General features: G+C 44.3%; 1 protein-coding gene across 3 annotated transcripts in view; it reads right to left on the bottom strand.

Moving 5' to 3' along the window:
- The window catches only part of SAR1B (secretion associated, Ras related GTPase 1B), a 33,259-nt gene extending 18,346 nt beyond the window's left edge, over positions 1–14,913 (bottom strand). For 2 of the 3 annotated variants that reach the window (XM_011969208.1, XM_011969210.1), the window contains exons 1-3: positions 14,653–14,913; positions 4,123–4,198; positions 1,111–1,230 (exon numbers count right to left, since the gene is read on the bottom strand). In XM_011969208.1, coding sequence (XP_011824598.1) covers positions 1,111–1,230; positions 4,123–4,180 — 178 coding nt within the window. In that variant the 5' untranslated portion in view covers positions 4,181–4,198; positions 14,653–14,913. Of the gene's footprint in view, positions 1–1,110; positions 1,231–4,122; positions 4,199–10,229; positions 10,340–14,098; positions 14,120–14,652 lie in introns of all 3 variants that reach the window. The other variant, XM_011969209.1, reaches the window with a different exon arrangement.
- Between the last annotated feature and the right edge of the window lie 170 nt (positions 14,914–15,083).

Genomic DNA, 15,083 nt, shown 5'->3' with positions numbered 1-15,083 from the left:
GAGTAGCTGGGACTACAGGCGCCCGCCACCTCACCCGGCTGGTTTTTTGTACTTTTTAGTAGAGACGGGGTTTCACCGGGTTAGCCAGGATGGTCTCGATCTCCTGACTTTGTGATTCGCCCGTCTCGGCCTCCCAAAGTGCTGGGATTACAGGCTTGAGCCACCGCGCCCGGCCGGCTTTAAAATTTAAAAGAAGGCTGGGCGCAGTGGCTCACGCCTGTAATCCCAGCACTTTGGGAGGCCGAGGCGGGTGGATCATGAGGTCAGGAGATCGAGACCATCCTAGCTAATACAGGAAATACAAAAAATTAGCCGGTGTGGTGGTGGGTGCCTGTAGTCCCAGCTACTCGGGAGGCTGAGATAGGAGAATGGCATGAACCCGGGAGGCGGAGCTTGCAGTGAGCCAAAGTCGTGCCACCGCACTCCAGCCTAGGCCACAGAGTAAGACTCCGCCTCAAAAAAAAACAAAAAACAAAAAACAAAAAAACAGAAAGAAAAAAAATTCAGGTTATGTAAACAAGGCAATGGTGGACTATTTACTAATCATGTCACAATCCCTCAGCAACAACTTTTTAATTCCTCAAGCTAGAGAAGGGAGTACTAGCTGATAAAAAGGTATGAGTACTAATTCAAGATTTAAATATACTCCCTGGGAGCCAGGTCACCCATAATTTATTATTTTAGGAACAGATCAAATCACTTGATCATAATGTATCTACCAGAAAATGCCCCCAAAACAAAAAACTTGGCCAGGTGCAGTGGCTCATGCCTGTAATCCCAATACTTTGGGAGGCTGAGAGAGGCTGATCACTTGAGCTCAGGAGTTCCAGACCACCCGGGGCAACATATTGAAACCTGGTCTCTGAAAAAATAGAAAAATTAACTGGGCATGGTGGCACATGCCTGTGGTCCCAGCTACTTGGGAGGCTGAGGCAGGAGGATGGCTTAAGCCCAGGAGGCAGAGTGAACTGTGATCATACCACTGCACTGCAGCCTGGGCAACAGAGAAAGACCCTGTCTGAAGCAAAACAAAACAGAACACTTTTGGTTAGTGCTTATGACTCAGCATCATTTGATCAAGTATCACATTGTATATAGGAATATACTTACTGGGATGTAATGTTGGGACATGTTGTCCAAGTCTGTCATCTTTTAGCATGTGTAGCAATGTTGTTTTTCCTGCATTATCCAATCCAAGAAATACCAATTTACCAGTTTTCTTATATAATCCTGCAAAGCAAGAGCTATGATTGGTCAAAGTGATATCTGACACTAATTATCCAAATGAATTTAAATTTGGCTCAATTAAGCTTGGAGTTCTAAACCTATTTTCAGTTTTAAAAAGGCTATTTTAAATCTATTCATGGCTGGGCACTGTGGCTCACATCTCTACTCCCAGCACTTTGGGAGGCTGAGGCAGGCAGATCACCTGAGGTAAGGAGTTTCACACCAGCCTGGCCAACATGGTGAAACCCCGTCTATACTGAAAATACAAAAATTAGCCAGGTGTGGTGGCATACGCCTATAATCCCAGCTACTCAGGAAGCTGAGGCAGGAGAATCACTGGAACCCAGGAAGCAGAGGTTGCGGTAAGCTGAGATCATGCCACTGCACTCCAGCCTGGGTGACAAAGTGAGACTCTGTCTAAAAAAATAAATAAATAAAAATAAAATAAATAAATCTATTCATGATTTGGGACTTCAGATAATTATAAAACCAAACTTCAACCCAGTCAATAGAATATGTGTGTTGCCTTAACATATCTACAATGCCAAAATGCTGATTACTTTAATTTTAGAAGTATCAATCAGATATTGATTGATAGATAAATTGATAAATAGAAAAAAGGCAGCATTGACCAATTTATAATAGACTGGAATTGAACTGCTAAATTTCATATTGAACTTAACTAATTTATTTATTTAGAGACAGTGTCTTACTCTGTTGCTCAGGCTGGAGCGTAGTGGCATGATAACAGCTTGCTGCAGCCTCAACTTCCTGGGCTCAAGTGATCCTCCCACCTCAGCCTCCTGAGTAGCTGAGACTACAGGTGTGCACCACCATGCCCGACTAATTTTTGTATTTTTTGGTAGAGATGGGATTTCACCATGTTAGCCAGGCTGGTCTTGAACTCTTGGCCTTAAGCGATTGGCCCACCTTGCCTTCCCCAAAGTGCTGGTATTAGAGGCTTGAGCCACATGCCCAACCAAACTTTATTTTTTCCATGTTTAATTGTCTAACCTCCACAGAACTGCATGTGAGCCAGCCACCGCACCTGACTGAAATAAACAAACTTTTAAAGACATTAGGCAATTATAGTTTCAGGCCATCCGTTTTCTAATAAATTCATACTACATAACACCTAGTCCTTTGTCCATGCTTAAGTCTAAGAAGTAAATTGTTTGATGTCCTAATCTTTTATTTTTGGGGGGAGAACTATATATATTTTTTTATCATTAAGGAATCTACTTCTATGACTATCACTACTATGAGTGTCATGAAAAAGTAATTTGCCCAAGATTACATAATTTAAAAGGGATGCAATGAGTAACTCAACATATTTGTATGATTACAAAGCCCACGTTCTTTTTTTTTTTTTTTTTTGAGATGGAGTCTTGCCTGTGGCCCAGGCTGGAGTGCAATGGCTTGATCTTGGCTCACTGCAACCTCTGCCTCCCGGGTTCAAGCAATTCTCCTGCCTCAGTCTCCCGAGTAGCTGGGACTACAGGCACGTGCCACCACGCCCGGCTAATTTTTTGTATTTTTAGCAGAGACGGGGTTTCACCATATTAGCCAGGATAGTCTTGATCTCCTGACCTCGTGATCCACCTGCCTCAGCCTCCCAAAGTGCTGGGATTACAGATGTGAGCCACTGCGCCTGGCCTTAACTATTCTTAACTATTGCTTCATATATAAAGAGGCTCAACACAATAAGCACTATTATATAAATAAAACAAAAGGAGATAACTATAGAGAACAAAGGCACAATATTACCTAAAAACTGTAGCAAGGAGGCCGGGCACGGTGGCTCATGCCTGTAATCCTAGCACTTTGAGAGTCCAAGGCGGGTGGATCATTTGAGGTCAGGAGTTCAAGACCAGCCTGGCCAACATGGTGAAACCCCATCTCTACTAAAAATATAAAAAATTAGCCAGGGATGGTGGTACATGCCTGTAATCCAGATACTCGTGAGACTGAGGCAGGAGAATTGCTTGAACCAGGAGGCGAACATTGCAGTGAGCTGAGATTACACCACTGCGCTCCAACCTGGGCGACAGAGCGAGACTCTGTCTCAAAAAAAAAAAAAAAAAACCCACAAAAAAAAACTGTAGCAAGGCTGGTCACAGTGGCTCACGCCTGTAATCCTAGCACTTTGGGAGGCTGAAGTGGGCGGATCATGTGAGCTCAGGAGTTCAAGACCAGTCAGGCCAACATGGCGAAGCCCCATCTCTACAAAAAATACAAAAATTAGCCAGCATGGTGGCACACACCTGTAGTACCAGCTACTCAGGAGGTTGAGGCAAGAGAATCGCTTGAACCTGGGAGGTGGAGGTTGCAGCGAGCTGAGATCACGCCACTGCACTCCAGCCTGGGCGACAGAGTGAGACTCCATCTCAAAAACAAACAAACAAACAAACGAAAGACCAGCTTGGGCAACATAGCAAGACTCCGTCTCTATAAAATTAAAAAAAAAAAAAAAAGAACTGCTGGGTAAAGAAGTCTCATTTAGCATATTATAAACTGCTATTTATGGTGTACAAGCTATTTTATGGAACATGCATTTTCATAATAATCCTGTAAGGATTAAATGACATAAAGCATTAAAGCACATAGGTAAACTAGCTAATGAATGGTAGATATTTCTGTTAGTAATATTCCTAACACCTTAAGAGGTAGGAATTATTACTGCCATTTTACAGATAAGAAAACTCAGGCTGAGGTGAAAAAAGTAATTAATTTGCCAAAGATTACTTAATTTAAAAGCGATACAATGAGTAATTGAACATCTATGTATGATTTCAAAGCCCATATTCTTAACTATTCTTAAGAGACTTGACACAGATAAGCACTATTAAATAAGACCAAAGGGGATAACTATAGAGAATAAAGGACCACCATTACCTAAAAACTGTAGCACACTGCTGAAACCACTGTAAATCCAATCAAATATGAAGGACATATCCAAATCTGATAGGGTCTGAAAAAAAAGAGTTTTTAATTTAGTAGTCAACATTAAACACCAATATACATTAAACGCCAATACTGTTAAACACCAACTCTGAGTAGATAATCCTACAGCAACCTTACTACAAAGAGTTGCACACTCTTATCCAAGCTGGTCTAATATGATCTATACTGCGCATAAAAAACAAAATGCGGGCCGAGTGTGGTGGCTCATGCTTGAAATTCCAGCACTTTGGGAGGCCTAGCTAGGCAGGAGGATTGCTTGAGATTGGGAGTTCAAGACCAGCCTGGGCAGCATGGCGAAACCCTGTTTCTACAAAAAAATAAAAAATTAGCTAGGCGTGGTGGTATGTACTTGAAGTCCCAGCTATTTAGGAGGCTGAGGTGGGAGGATCACTTGAGCCCAGGAGGTTGAGGCTGCAGTAAGCCCTGATCAAACCACTGCACCCTAGCCTGGGTGCCAGAGTGAGACCCTGTCTTAAAAACAAAACAAAACAAAAACCCAAAATGACATTAAAATATCAAGTAGAAACCATTCTTTGTCCATTAAAGTAGCAAAATGAAAAAGAATTATAACAGCCAGGACGAGAAAGGATGTGATAAAAGAGGCACATGTGGTGGCAGCATAAATAGGTACAAAATCAATTAGGTAATAGTATATCTGTTAATATTATTTGACCCAAGAATTCTACCTTTAGAAATTATCTTAAATATAGGCCAAGTGCAGTGGCTCACGCCTGTAATCCCAGCACTTTGGGAGACTGAAGTGGGTGGATCACTTAAGGTCAGGAGTTTGAGACTATCCTGGCCAACATGGTGAAACCCCGTTTCTACTAAAAATACAAAAATTAGCTGGGTGTGGTGGTGCGCTACTGTAGTCCCAGCTACTCCAGAGGTTGAGGCACGAGAATTGCTTCAGCCTGGGAGGCGGAGGTTGCAGTGACCGGAGATTGTGCCACTGCATTCCAGCCTGGGTGACAGAGCGAGACTCGTCTCAAAAAACAAAAACAAAAAAGGAAATTATCCTAAATATAGAGGCTGGGTGCGGTGGCTCACACCTGTAATCCCAGCACTTTTGGAGGCCGAGGCAGGCAGATCACTTGAGGTCAGGAGTTCAAGACCAGCCAGGGTGGCAACATGGTGAAATCTGGTCTCTACTAAAAACATAAAAATTTGCTGGGTGTGGTGGTGTGTACCTGTAATCCCAGCTACTCAGTAGGCTGAGGCAGAATTGCTTGAACCTGGGAGGCGGAGGCTGCAGTGAGCCGAGATCGTGCCACTGCACTCCAGCCTGGGCGACAGAGCAAGACTTCATCTCAACAACAACACAAATTAGCTGTTCATGGTGGCTAGCGCCTGTAATCTCAGCTACTCGGGAGGCTGAGGCACAAGAATCACTTGTACTGGGGAGGAGGAGGGTGAGCCAAGATTTCACCACTGCACTTCAGCCTGGGTGACACAGTGAAAGAGTCTCAAAAAAAAAAGGAAATTATCCTAAATATAGAAAAGTTTCAAGATATGTATCACAAATGTTACTTAAGAAAAATTTTAGGCCGGGCGCAGTGGCTCAAGCCTGTAATTCCAGCACTTTGGGAGGCCGAGACGGGTGGATCACGAGGTCAGGAGATCGAGACCATCCTGGCTAACACGGTGAAACCCCATCTCTACTAAAAAATACAAAAAACCAGCCGGGCGAGGTGGCGGGCGCCTGTAGTCCCAGCTACTCGGGAGGCTGAGGCAGGAGAATGGCGTGAACCCGGGAGGCGGAGCTTGCAGTGAGCTGAGATCCGGCCACTGCACTCCAGCCTGGGCGACAGAGAGAGACTCCGTCTCAAAAAAAAAAAAAAAAAAGCAAAATTTTAGGCTGGGTATGGTGGCTAGCATCTGTAATCCCAGCACTTTGGGAGGTACAGGCAGGAGGATGGCTTGAGCCCAGGAGTTCAAGACCATCCTAGGCCACATAGTGAGACCCTGTCTCTACCAAAAATGAAAAAAAATTTAGCTGGGCATGGTGGCTCATGCTTGTAGTCCCAGCTACTTGGGATGCTGAGTTAGGAGGATCCCTTGAGCCTGAGAAGTCAAGACTGCAGTGAGTCAGGATTGTACCACTGTACGTCAGCCTGGGCAACAAAGAAAGATCCTGTCTCAAAAAATAAAAAAAAATACTTTATAGTATATATGGCCTATGAGGTATTTATCGAACCTCATTGTGGGTGGTTGGGGAGAGGGAGGAAGAAAAATAGGGAGAAAAGAAAGAGGAGGAGAAGGAAGGTTATATTAATAAAGTAAGTTTCCAAGTCTAATTATACCTGTGTGGAATAAAAAGACTTTTTCTCTTTATGTTCGTCTTATTAGCAATTGGTTCCAGGTGGTAAATTTCTGGGTGTTATCTTTCTGTATTTTTCAAATGTAATCATATTATCAAGTTTTTTTAAAGAGACAGGGGTCTCACTATGTTGCCCAGGTTGGTCTCAAAGTCCTGGGCTTAAGCCATCCTCCCACCTGTGCCTCCCAAAGTGCTGGGGATTACAGGCGTGAGCCACCACGCCTGGCCATTACTGAATGGTATAAAAAATCTTTTAAATCATAGTAGAAAATTCAGTATTTACTTGATATATCACTTGATAAACCGATACGGTAATATGGAAAATAAGAGGGGAAAAAAGCCTCTTAAGAAAGATCACATCCCAGCCTGGCCAACATGGTGAAACCCCATCTCTACTAAAAATACAAAAATTAGCTGGGCATGGTGGCGCGTGCCTGTAGTCCCAGCTACTTGGAAGGTTGAGACAGGAGAATCACTTGAATCCAGGAGGCGGAGGTTGCAGTAAGCCGAGATCGCACCACTGCACTCCAGCCTGGGCAACAGAGCGAGACTCCATCTCAAAAAAAAAAAAAAGAAGTGAGGTCAGGTGCAGTGGTGGCTCATGCCTGTAATCCCAGCACTTTGGGAGGCCGAGGCGGGTGGATCATCTGAGATCAGGAGTTCGAGACCAGCCTGGCCAACATGGTGAAATCCTGACTCTACTAAAAATACACAAATTAGGCCAGGCACAGTGGTTCACTCCTGTAATCCCAGCATTTTGGGAAGCTGAGGTGGGTGGATCATCTGAGGTCAGGAGTTCAAGACCAGCCTGGCCAACATGGTGAAACCCTGACTGTACTAAAAATACAAAAATTAGCCGGGTGTGGTGGTGGGCCTCTGTAATCCCAGCTACTCAGGAGGCTGAGGCAGGAGAATTACTTGAACCCAAGAGGCAGAGGTTGCAGTGAGTGGAGATTGCGCCACTGCACTCCAGCCTGGGTGAGAGAGTGAGATCTCAAAAAAAAAAAAAAAAAAAAAAAAATTAGCCAGGCGTAGTGGTGCACATCTGTAGTCCCAGCTACTCAGGAGGCTGAGGTGGGACGATTGCTTGAGCCTCGGAAGTAGAGATTGTAGTGAGCCAAGATCGCACCACTGCACTCCAGCCAGGGTGACAGTAAATGGGGTAAGAGGTTAATACCCCATTTACTGAGGCAGTGAGGAGAGATTCCTGTTTCAAAAAATTTCAAATGGTAAAAAACTAAAATCATTTTTTTAAAATGTGGGAAATGGGATAAGGGAAGAAGATTTTCTCTCTTTTTTTTTTTTTTTTTTGAGACAGAGTCTTGCTCTGGCACCCAGGGTCGATCTCGGCTCACTGCAACCTTCTCCTCCCAGGTTCCAGCAATCCTTCTGCCTCAGCCTCTCGAGTAGCTGGGATTACAGGCAGGCACCGCTACACCTGATTAATTTTTATATTTTTTGTAGAGACTGGGTTTCACCATATTGGCCAAGCTGGTCTCGAACTCCTGACCTCAAGTGATCCACCTGCCTCGGCCTCTAAAAGTGCTGGGATTACAGGCGTGAGCCACTGCACCAGGCCTGGAAGTGAAATTTTCTTCTCAAAGAGAGTGAGGCTTGAGTATGATGATAAACTGAAGAGAAGGAGCTAGTGGAATAGAAGAAGTTATAGGGAAGGAAGGAACTAACCAAAAGCGACGAAGTCCCAAGAGGAGCTTGGACTGAGAGCATATCTCTCTGTCTAAGATTAGAAGGAAAGATGGCCAGAAAATTTGTGGAGGTGGTGAGAATCTGACTCCAAAAGTGAAGGGGTATAGAGAATTTTTGAGGAGCAGAGCAAGCATTACAATAGCTACTGTGGGGAATGAATCAAGTTAAGAGTGCCAAAAAAAGCCAAGGACTCAGTTGGAATTGAAACTCAAGCATTCACAGCAGTGCCAATCTGCTGATTTACAACCTTCCACCCTCCACTAGCAGTGCTCAACATGGAGTGACTAGAGATTAGAATATCCAGGATAGAAATGGAAAAGGACAAGGGGGAACAGGATTTTGAGAGTACTAGTGAGAGGGGCTGTAGGGATCTGATCAGAAGTTCAAGTTGAGTGGACAAAGGTAAAGAAAGGTAGTATACAGACATGGGGCGGTGATCAAAGGCAGGCTTCTCACAGAACAGAATTGGGAAAATAGGGTAGAAAAACTCTCTAAGCCAAAACCAGAAAAGGGTGAGAGAGGTGAAAAGTGGGCCAGAATTGTGCCAGCAAAGTGGAAGAGAATATAGGGGGTTCAAGAATTCAAGAGAAGTTCAGGGTTGGGTGGTGGCAAACTCCAAGGCCTCGTTCTGGCATGGACAGATTAAAAAAAAATGAAGGTGAAAGATACTGGAAGCCAGGCTAGAGGGTACACTGTCCACATTGACAGGCAGTGTAATCACCTGGAAGACTGGAGGGTACTGATACAGACTGTGAATCAAGTGGCAAAGTCCTCATTGAAGATGATTGTTGGTAGGTGAGAGCTAAGGAATGGTGAAAAGCCTGGAAAGAAAAAGGATTTTTGCATAAGAATGGTACCAATTTGCTGTTGTAAAATTTGTCCCAAGAGAGATAATCTAATAAGACACAGATAAACTCTGCTTTAGAAGATAATAATATATATATTTCTTTAAAATTGTGGTTTCGGCCAGGCACAGTGGCTCACACCTGTAATCCCAGCACTTTGGGAGGCCGAGGTGGGTGGATCACCTGAGGTCAGGAGTTCCAGACCAGCCTGGCCAACGTGGCAAAAACCCCATCTCTACTAAAAATACAAAAATTAGCTGGGTGTTGTGGCGCACACCTGTAATCCCAGCTAACCAGGAGGCTGAGGCAGGGGAATCACTTGAACCTAGGAGGCGGAGGTTGCAGTGAGCCGAGATCGAGCCACTGCACCCCAGCCTGGATGACAGAGCAAGACTCTGTCTCAAAAAAAAAAAAAAAAAAAAATTTGTGCTTTCTAGGAATCTTAAAACAAACTAGGAGTAACTAGAAACAGAATTAACTATTTTTTGTTGTTGTTGTTGTTTTAAGTAGAAGTAAAAATGCCCAACTAAGAATAAAAGTTACTTAGCTGCAAACAGATACCTGAGCCCAGAAAACAGGTTACACAACACCATGAACACACTATTAAGACATGTGAAGAGCAAAGGTCAAGAACAAGGAAACATACACACGTCAGCAGATTTATTTATTGCACCAATACCAAACAGGAAAAGTCTCTATGCAGATTAGAAAAGTGATCTACTCAAGTAACATGAAAATCAGTGCAAAGGATGTAATGGAACAGAATCTCAGATTACAAGTAACTTCTTAAAGTCTTGTTCCATTAAACTTATATGGGTGGCTCATTTAAATGAAATATCCTGGATACATAAATCCATAGAGTAAGTATATTAGTGGTTGTCAGACTGAAGGAAGGAAAAATGGGGAATGATTGCTAATGGGTACTGGGTTTCTTTTTGGGATGATCACATGTTCTGGAATTAGATAGTGGCTATGTTTACACAACATTGCGACTATACTAAAAAACACTTAATTGTACAATTTTGAAAGGTCGATTTTATGGTTTATCAACTATATCTCAAAAAAGCTATTATAGAAAAAATTTTAAAGCAAATTTTAAAAAGCTTATATGGCATTTAATATTTAAAACTGATTTACATGAATAATTACACGAAACCATTTACTACTTTTTTTTTTGTTTGAGACGGAGTTTCGCTCTGTCGCCCAGGATGGAGTGCACTGGCGTGATCTCTGCTCGCTGCAAGCTCCGCCTCCTGGGTTCACACCATTCTCCTGCCTCAGCATCCCGAGTAGCTGGGACTACAGGGACCTGCCACCACGCCTGGCTAATTTTTTGTATTTTTAGTAGAGACAGGGTTTCACCATGTTAGCCAGGATGGTCTTGATCTCCTGACCTAGTGATCCGCCCTCCTCGGCCTCCTAAAGTGCTGGGATTACAGGTGTGAGCCACTGCGCCCAGTCACTTTTTATTTTTTTGACAGAATCTCCCTCTCACCCAGGGTAGAGTTCAGGAGCATGGTCTCTGCTCACTGCAGCCTCAATCTCAGGGACTCAAGTAGTCCTCCCACCTCAGCCTCCTGAGTACCTGGGACTACAGGCATACGCCACACTATGCCTGGCTCATTTACTTTTTAAAACCACATATTAATGGCCAGGCACAGTGGCTCACGCCTGTAATCCCAGCACTTTGGGAGGCTGAGGCGGGCAGATCACCTGAGTTCAGGAGTTTGAGACCAGCCTGATCAACATGGAGAAACCCCGTCTCTACTAAAAAAACAGAAATTAGCGTGGTGTGGTGGCATATGCCTGTAATCCCAGCTACTCAGGAGGCTGAGGCAGGAGAATCGCTTGAACCTGGGAGGCAGAGGTTGCAGTGAGCCAAGATCATGCCACTGCACTCCAGCTGGGGTGACAGAGCGAGACTGTGTCTCAAAAAATAAATAAATAAATAAATATTTAGTTCGTGACCAGCTTTGGCAACATGGAAAAACCACATTTCTATAAAAAATACAAAAAGTAACCAGACGTGATAGCATGCACTTGGTGACAGTGAGACCCTGTCTCAAAAAAAATAAAAAATAAAAACTACACATTAGTTCTAAGGGTCCTGTACAAAAAAAAAAAATACGCATAAGATGACAAAATACAAATACCCAAAAAGTACTGCTGGGAGAAAATAAGGGACAAAACAGCCTAAAGAGGCAAATATGACATTGGAGTATGACTGTAGAATCAATGCACTAATAACTTTGGGATGCAAAGCATGGTAATGCTGTGGTGAAATGGATGTAGTAACTGTCCTAGAATACAAATATCCAGGTTGAGCACAGTGGCTCATGTCTGTAATCCCAGCACTTTGGGAGGCCAAGGCAAGAGGATCACCTGAGACCAGGAGTTACAGACCAGCCTGAGCAACATAACAAGATCCCATCTCTAAATAAAAAAAAAAGATTTTTTTTGAGACAGAGTCTCACTGTCACCCAGGCTGGAGTGCAGTGGCGCAATCTTGGCTCACTGCAACCTCCGCCTCCTGGGTTCAAGCAATTCTCTGCCTCAGCCTCCCAAGTAACAGGGATTATAGGCGCCCACCACCATGCCTGGCTAATTTTTTTGTATTTTTAGTAGGAACGAGGTTTCACCATCTTGGCAGGCTGGTCTTGAACTCCTGACCTCGAGATCCACCCGCCTCGGCATCTCAAAGTGCTGGGATTACAGATGTGAGCCACCATGCCTGGTACAAAAAAATTTTTAAATTACCTGGGTATGGTAGCAAGAAACTGCAGTCCCAGCTACTCAGGAGGCTGAGGCTGGAGGATTGCTTGAGCCCCAAAATTCAAGCAGTGAGCTATGATCACACCACTGCGTTCCAAACTGGGCAACAAAGTGAGACCCTGTCTTTTAAAAAAAAAAAAAAAAAAAAAAGGATGAACTGGGCATGATGGCTCACGTCTGTAATCCCAGCACTTTGGGAGGCTGAGGTGGGGGATCACTTGAACACAGGCGTTTGAGACCAGCCTGGGCAACATGGGAAGACCCCGTCTCTACAAAAAAAAAAAAAAAAATTCCAAAAATAGGCCAGGTGTGGTGGCTTACGCCTGTAATCCCAGCACTTTGGGAGGCTGAGGCGGGCAGATCATAAGGTCAGGAGTTCAAGACCAGCCTGACCAACATGGTGAAACACCATCTCTACTAAAAATACAAAAATTAACTGGGTGTGGTGGCGTGCACCTGTAATCCTAGCTACTCAGGAGGCTGAGGCAGGAGAACCGCTTGAACCCAGGAGGCGGAGGTTGTAGTGAGCCAAGATCGTGCCACTGCACTCCAGCCTGGACAACAAGAGCGAAACTCCATCTTAAAAAAAAAAAAAAAGTGTAGAAATATACCTATAGGAGGACACGATGGCTCACGCCTGTAATCCAAGCACTTTGGGAGGCCAAGCCGGATGGATCACTTTAGGTCAGGAGTTCAAGACCAGCTTGGCCAACATGGTGAAACCCCATCTCTACTAAAAATACAAAAATTAGCAGGGTGTGGTGGTGCACGCCTGTAATCCTAGCTACTTGAGAGGCTGAGGCAGGAGAATCACTTGAAGCCTGGCGGTGGAGGTTGCAGTGAGCCTGGAACCACTGCACTCCAGCCTGGGCGATAGAGCAAGACTCCGTGTCAAAAAAAAAAAGAAAAGAGATACTAATACAGCATTCTAACTTGTAAGCTTCAAATGATGTGGCAATAATTTTCATTTCTTTTGCTATTTCTTTTTCCTTTTTTTTTTTTTTTTTTAGCACCAGTGTCCTTTTCTGTCAGCCAGGCTGGAATGCAGTGGCATGATCACAGGTCACAGGTCTTGACCTGGCTTCAAGCAATCCTCCCATCTCAGCAGCGAGTAGCTGGGACTACTGGCTTACTAGCCAGAGCCCTGCACCCAGCAATTTTTTTTTTTTTTTTTTTTTTTGAGAGAGAGACTGGGTCTTGCTATGTTGCCCAGGCTGATTTTCGTTTCTGTTAGACTCATCTTTTTTCTTAATTCTTGCTTGAATTTCCATTCCAGTATAATAATGAGAGTCAAAGGAAGGTTAAAATGTACCTTATTTAAACTGCTAATCTTTATAATTACTGACAATGCATCTCTGATATTTCTAAAATGAAGACACCTTCCTTTTCTACAAACTCAGAAAATGCCAATGAATGATCTTAACATTTTTTAAGTTCAAAACATTTTGGTGACAGACATAAGTCTACTGAAAGGTACAATAGTAGATATTCATGTTGCTTTGCTATACTGGCACTACCATTTATTTGTCATCTGTAAAATGACAGCTAGTGCCTTACTCATAGTAGTCAATAAATGTTCCTTTTCTTTCCTTCTTTCATTGTTTCAATGCGACTTACTCTTCACTGATATTTTAACACAGAATATAGGACGTCTTCAAAGACACTTGGCTGATGTAAGAACACACAAATAAATAATAGTAGGTTTAATTTTTCAAGTTAAAAGGACTTCTTCACCTCATTTTGTCCAATGTACCAAACACCTTAAATTGCTGACGAATTTGGTTCTTTCAGCTAACAATGTCAAAGTTTTAGCTGTTTTAAAACAAATTTTTATCTTGGAAAAGTTTCAACACCTTAAAAATCAGTACAGTGGCCCAGTGAGGCGGCTCATGCCTTTAATCCCAGCACTTTGGGACGCGGAGGCAAATAGATCACCTGAGGTCAGGAGTTGGAGACCAGACTGGCTAACATGGCGAAATCCCATCTCTACTAAAAATAGAAAAATTAGGCCGGATGCGGTGGCTCACCCCTATAATCCCAGCACTTTGGGAGGCCGAGGCGGGCGGATCACGAGGTCAGGAGATCGAGACCATCCTGACTAACATGGTGAAACCCCATCTCTACTAAAAAATACAAAAAAATTCGCCGGACATGATGGCGGGCGCCTGTAGTCCCAGCTACTCGGGAGGCTGAGGCAGGAGAATCGCTTGAACCCAGGAGGCAGAGATTTCAGTAAGCAAAGATCGTGCCACTGCACTCCAGCCTGGGCGACAAGAGGGAAACTCTGTCTCAAAACAACAACAACAAAAATTTTAAAAATAAAAATAAAAATCAGTACAGTTCTCTCAAAACTGTATCTTTTTTCCACTCAACTGGAACTCTGGGCTACGGAAAACGTTAACCAGTACTAGTAAGGAAGCTCAATTTGCCTCTACACTAATTGGGAGCGCTGAAAACACAAGGCCGCGTCATAGCCTCTTCAGCTGTCAGTGAGATCCGCCACCTTCACTTTACCAGCTAAGGAAACTGAGGCCCAGGGAAAGGAAGGGGCTTGCTTGCAGCCATCTCGTTCTTTCCTGAAAAGACCAGCGTCTGACAGCAGCAGTGTTCTGCCCCGAGGGCTATCAGATGGCCCCGCGGAGTATGGATGAGACCTGTCCTCCCTTGTGCCGCCTAACCCGGGGTGAAAAACAGGCGCCCCTTCACGCAGTGCCACAGGCAGGGACCCAGAGCAGGTCTTGGCCCTAAAAGTGCGCCTTCTAGGGGATCCATAGCTGCTGCCCGCCGGTCCTCCCAGAAGGAGGGGCTGTCACTCACCTGCGACTGGAGAGAACGCAATCCCCTGCTTGGCGTTGGCCGTACACCAGGAGACCGAACTGCAAAGCGCGATGGCTGCCGTGGCCACAGTTCGCATCAGCCCCTTCCGGGCCGGCGGGTGCCTCACTAGCGACAGTCCGCAGGACCGCGTCGCCGAGCGCCCTAGGTTCCGCCTCCTGGCAGTATTGCCTCCAATTCCCCAGCTGAGCGAGTCTGCTCGCATCCCCTAACGCCGCCCGGGTCTCCTAGCCGCCTGGTCTCCCCACACCCGCCCGCCCGAAGGGATTTTAGGGGCCTGCGTGCCTAGAAGGGAACACCCCGTGCCTCCCTAGGGGAAATTACCTTTGGCTTTTTTTTTTTTTTTTTTTTTTTTTTTTTTTTTTTTTATTTTTTTTTTCTTTTTTTTTTTTTTTTTTTAGCACCAGTGTCCT

The sequence above is a fragment of the Mandrillus leucophaeus genome, unplaced genomic scaffold (genome assembly GCF_000951045.1).
Source record: "Mandrillus leucophaeus isolate KB7577 unplaced genomic scaffold, Mleu.le_1.0 Scaffold88, whole genome shotgun sequence".
Taxonomy (NCBI): Eukaryota; Metazoa; Chordata; class Mammalia; order Primates; family Cercopithecidae; genus Mandrillus; species Mandrillus leucophaeus.
This window is presented reverse-complemented; position numbering and strand designations above follow the sequence as displayed.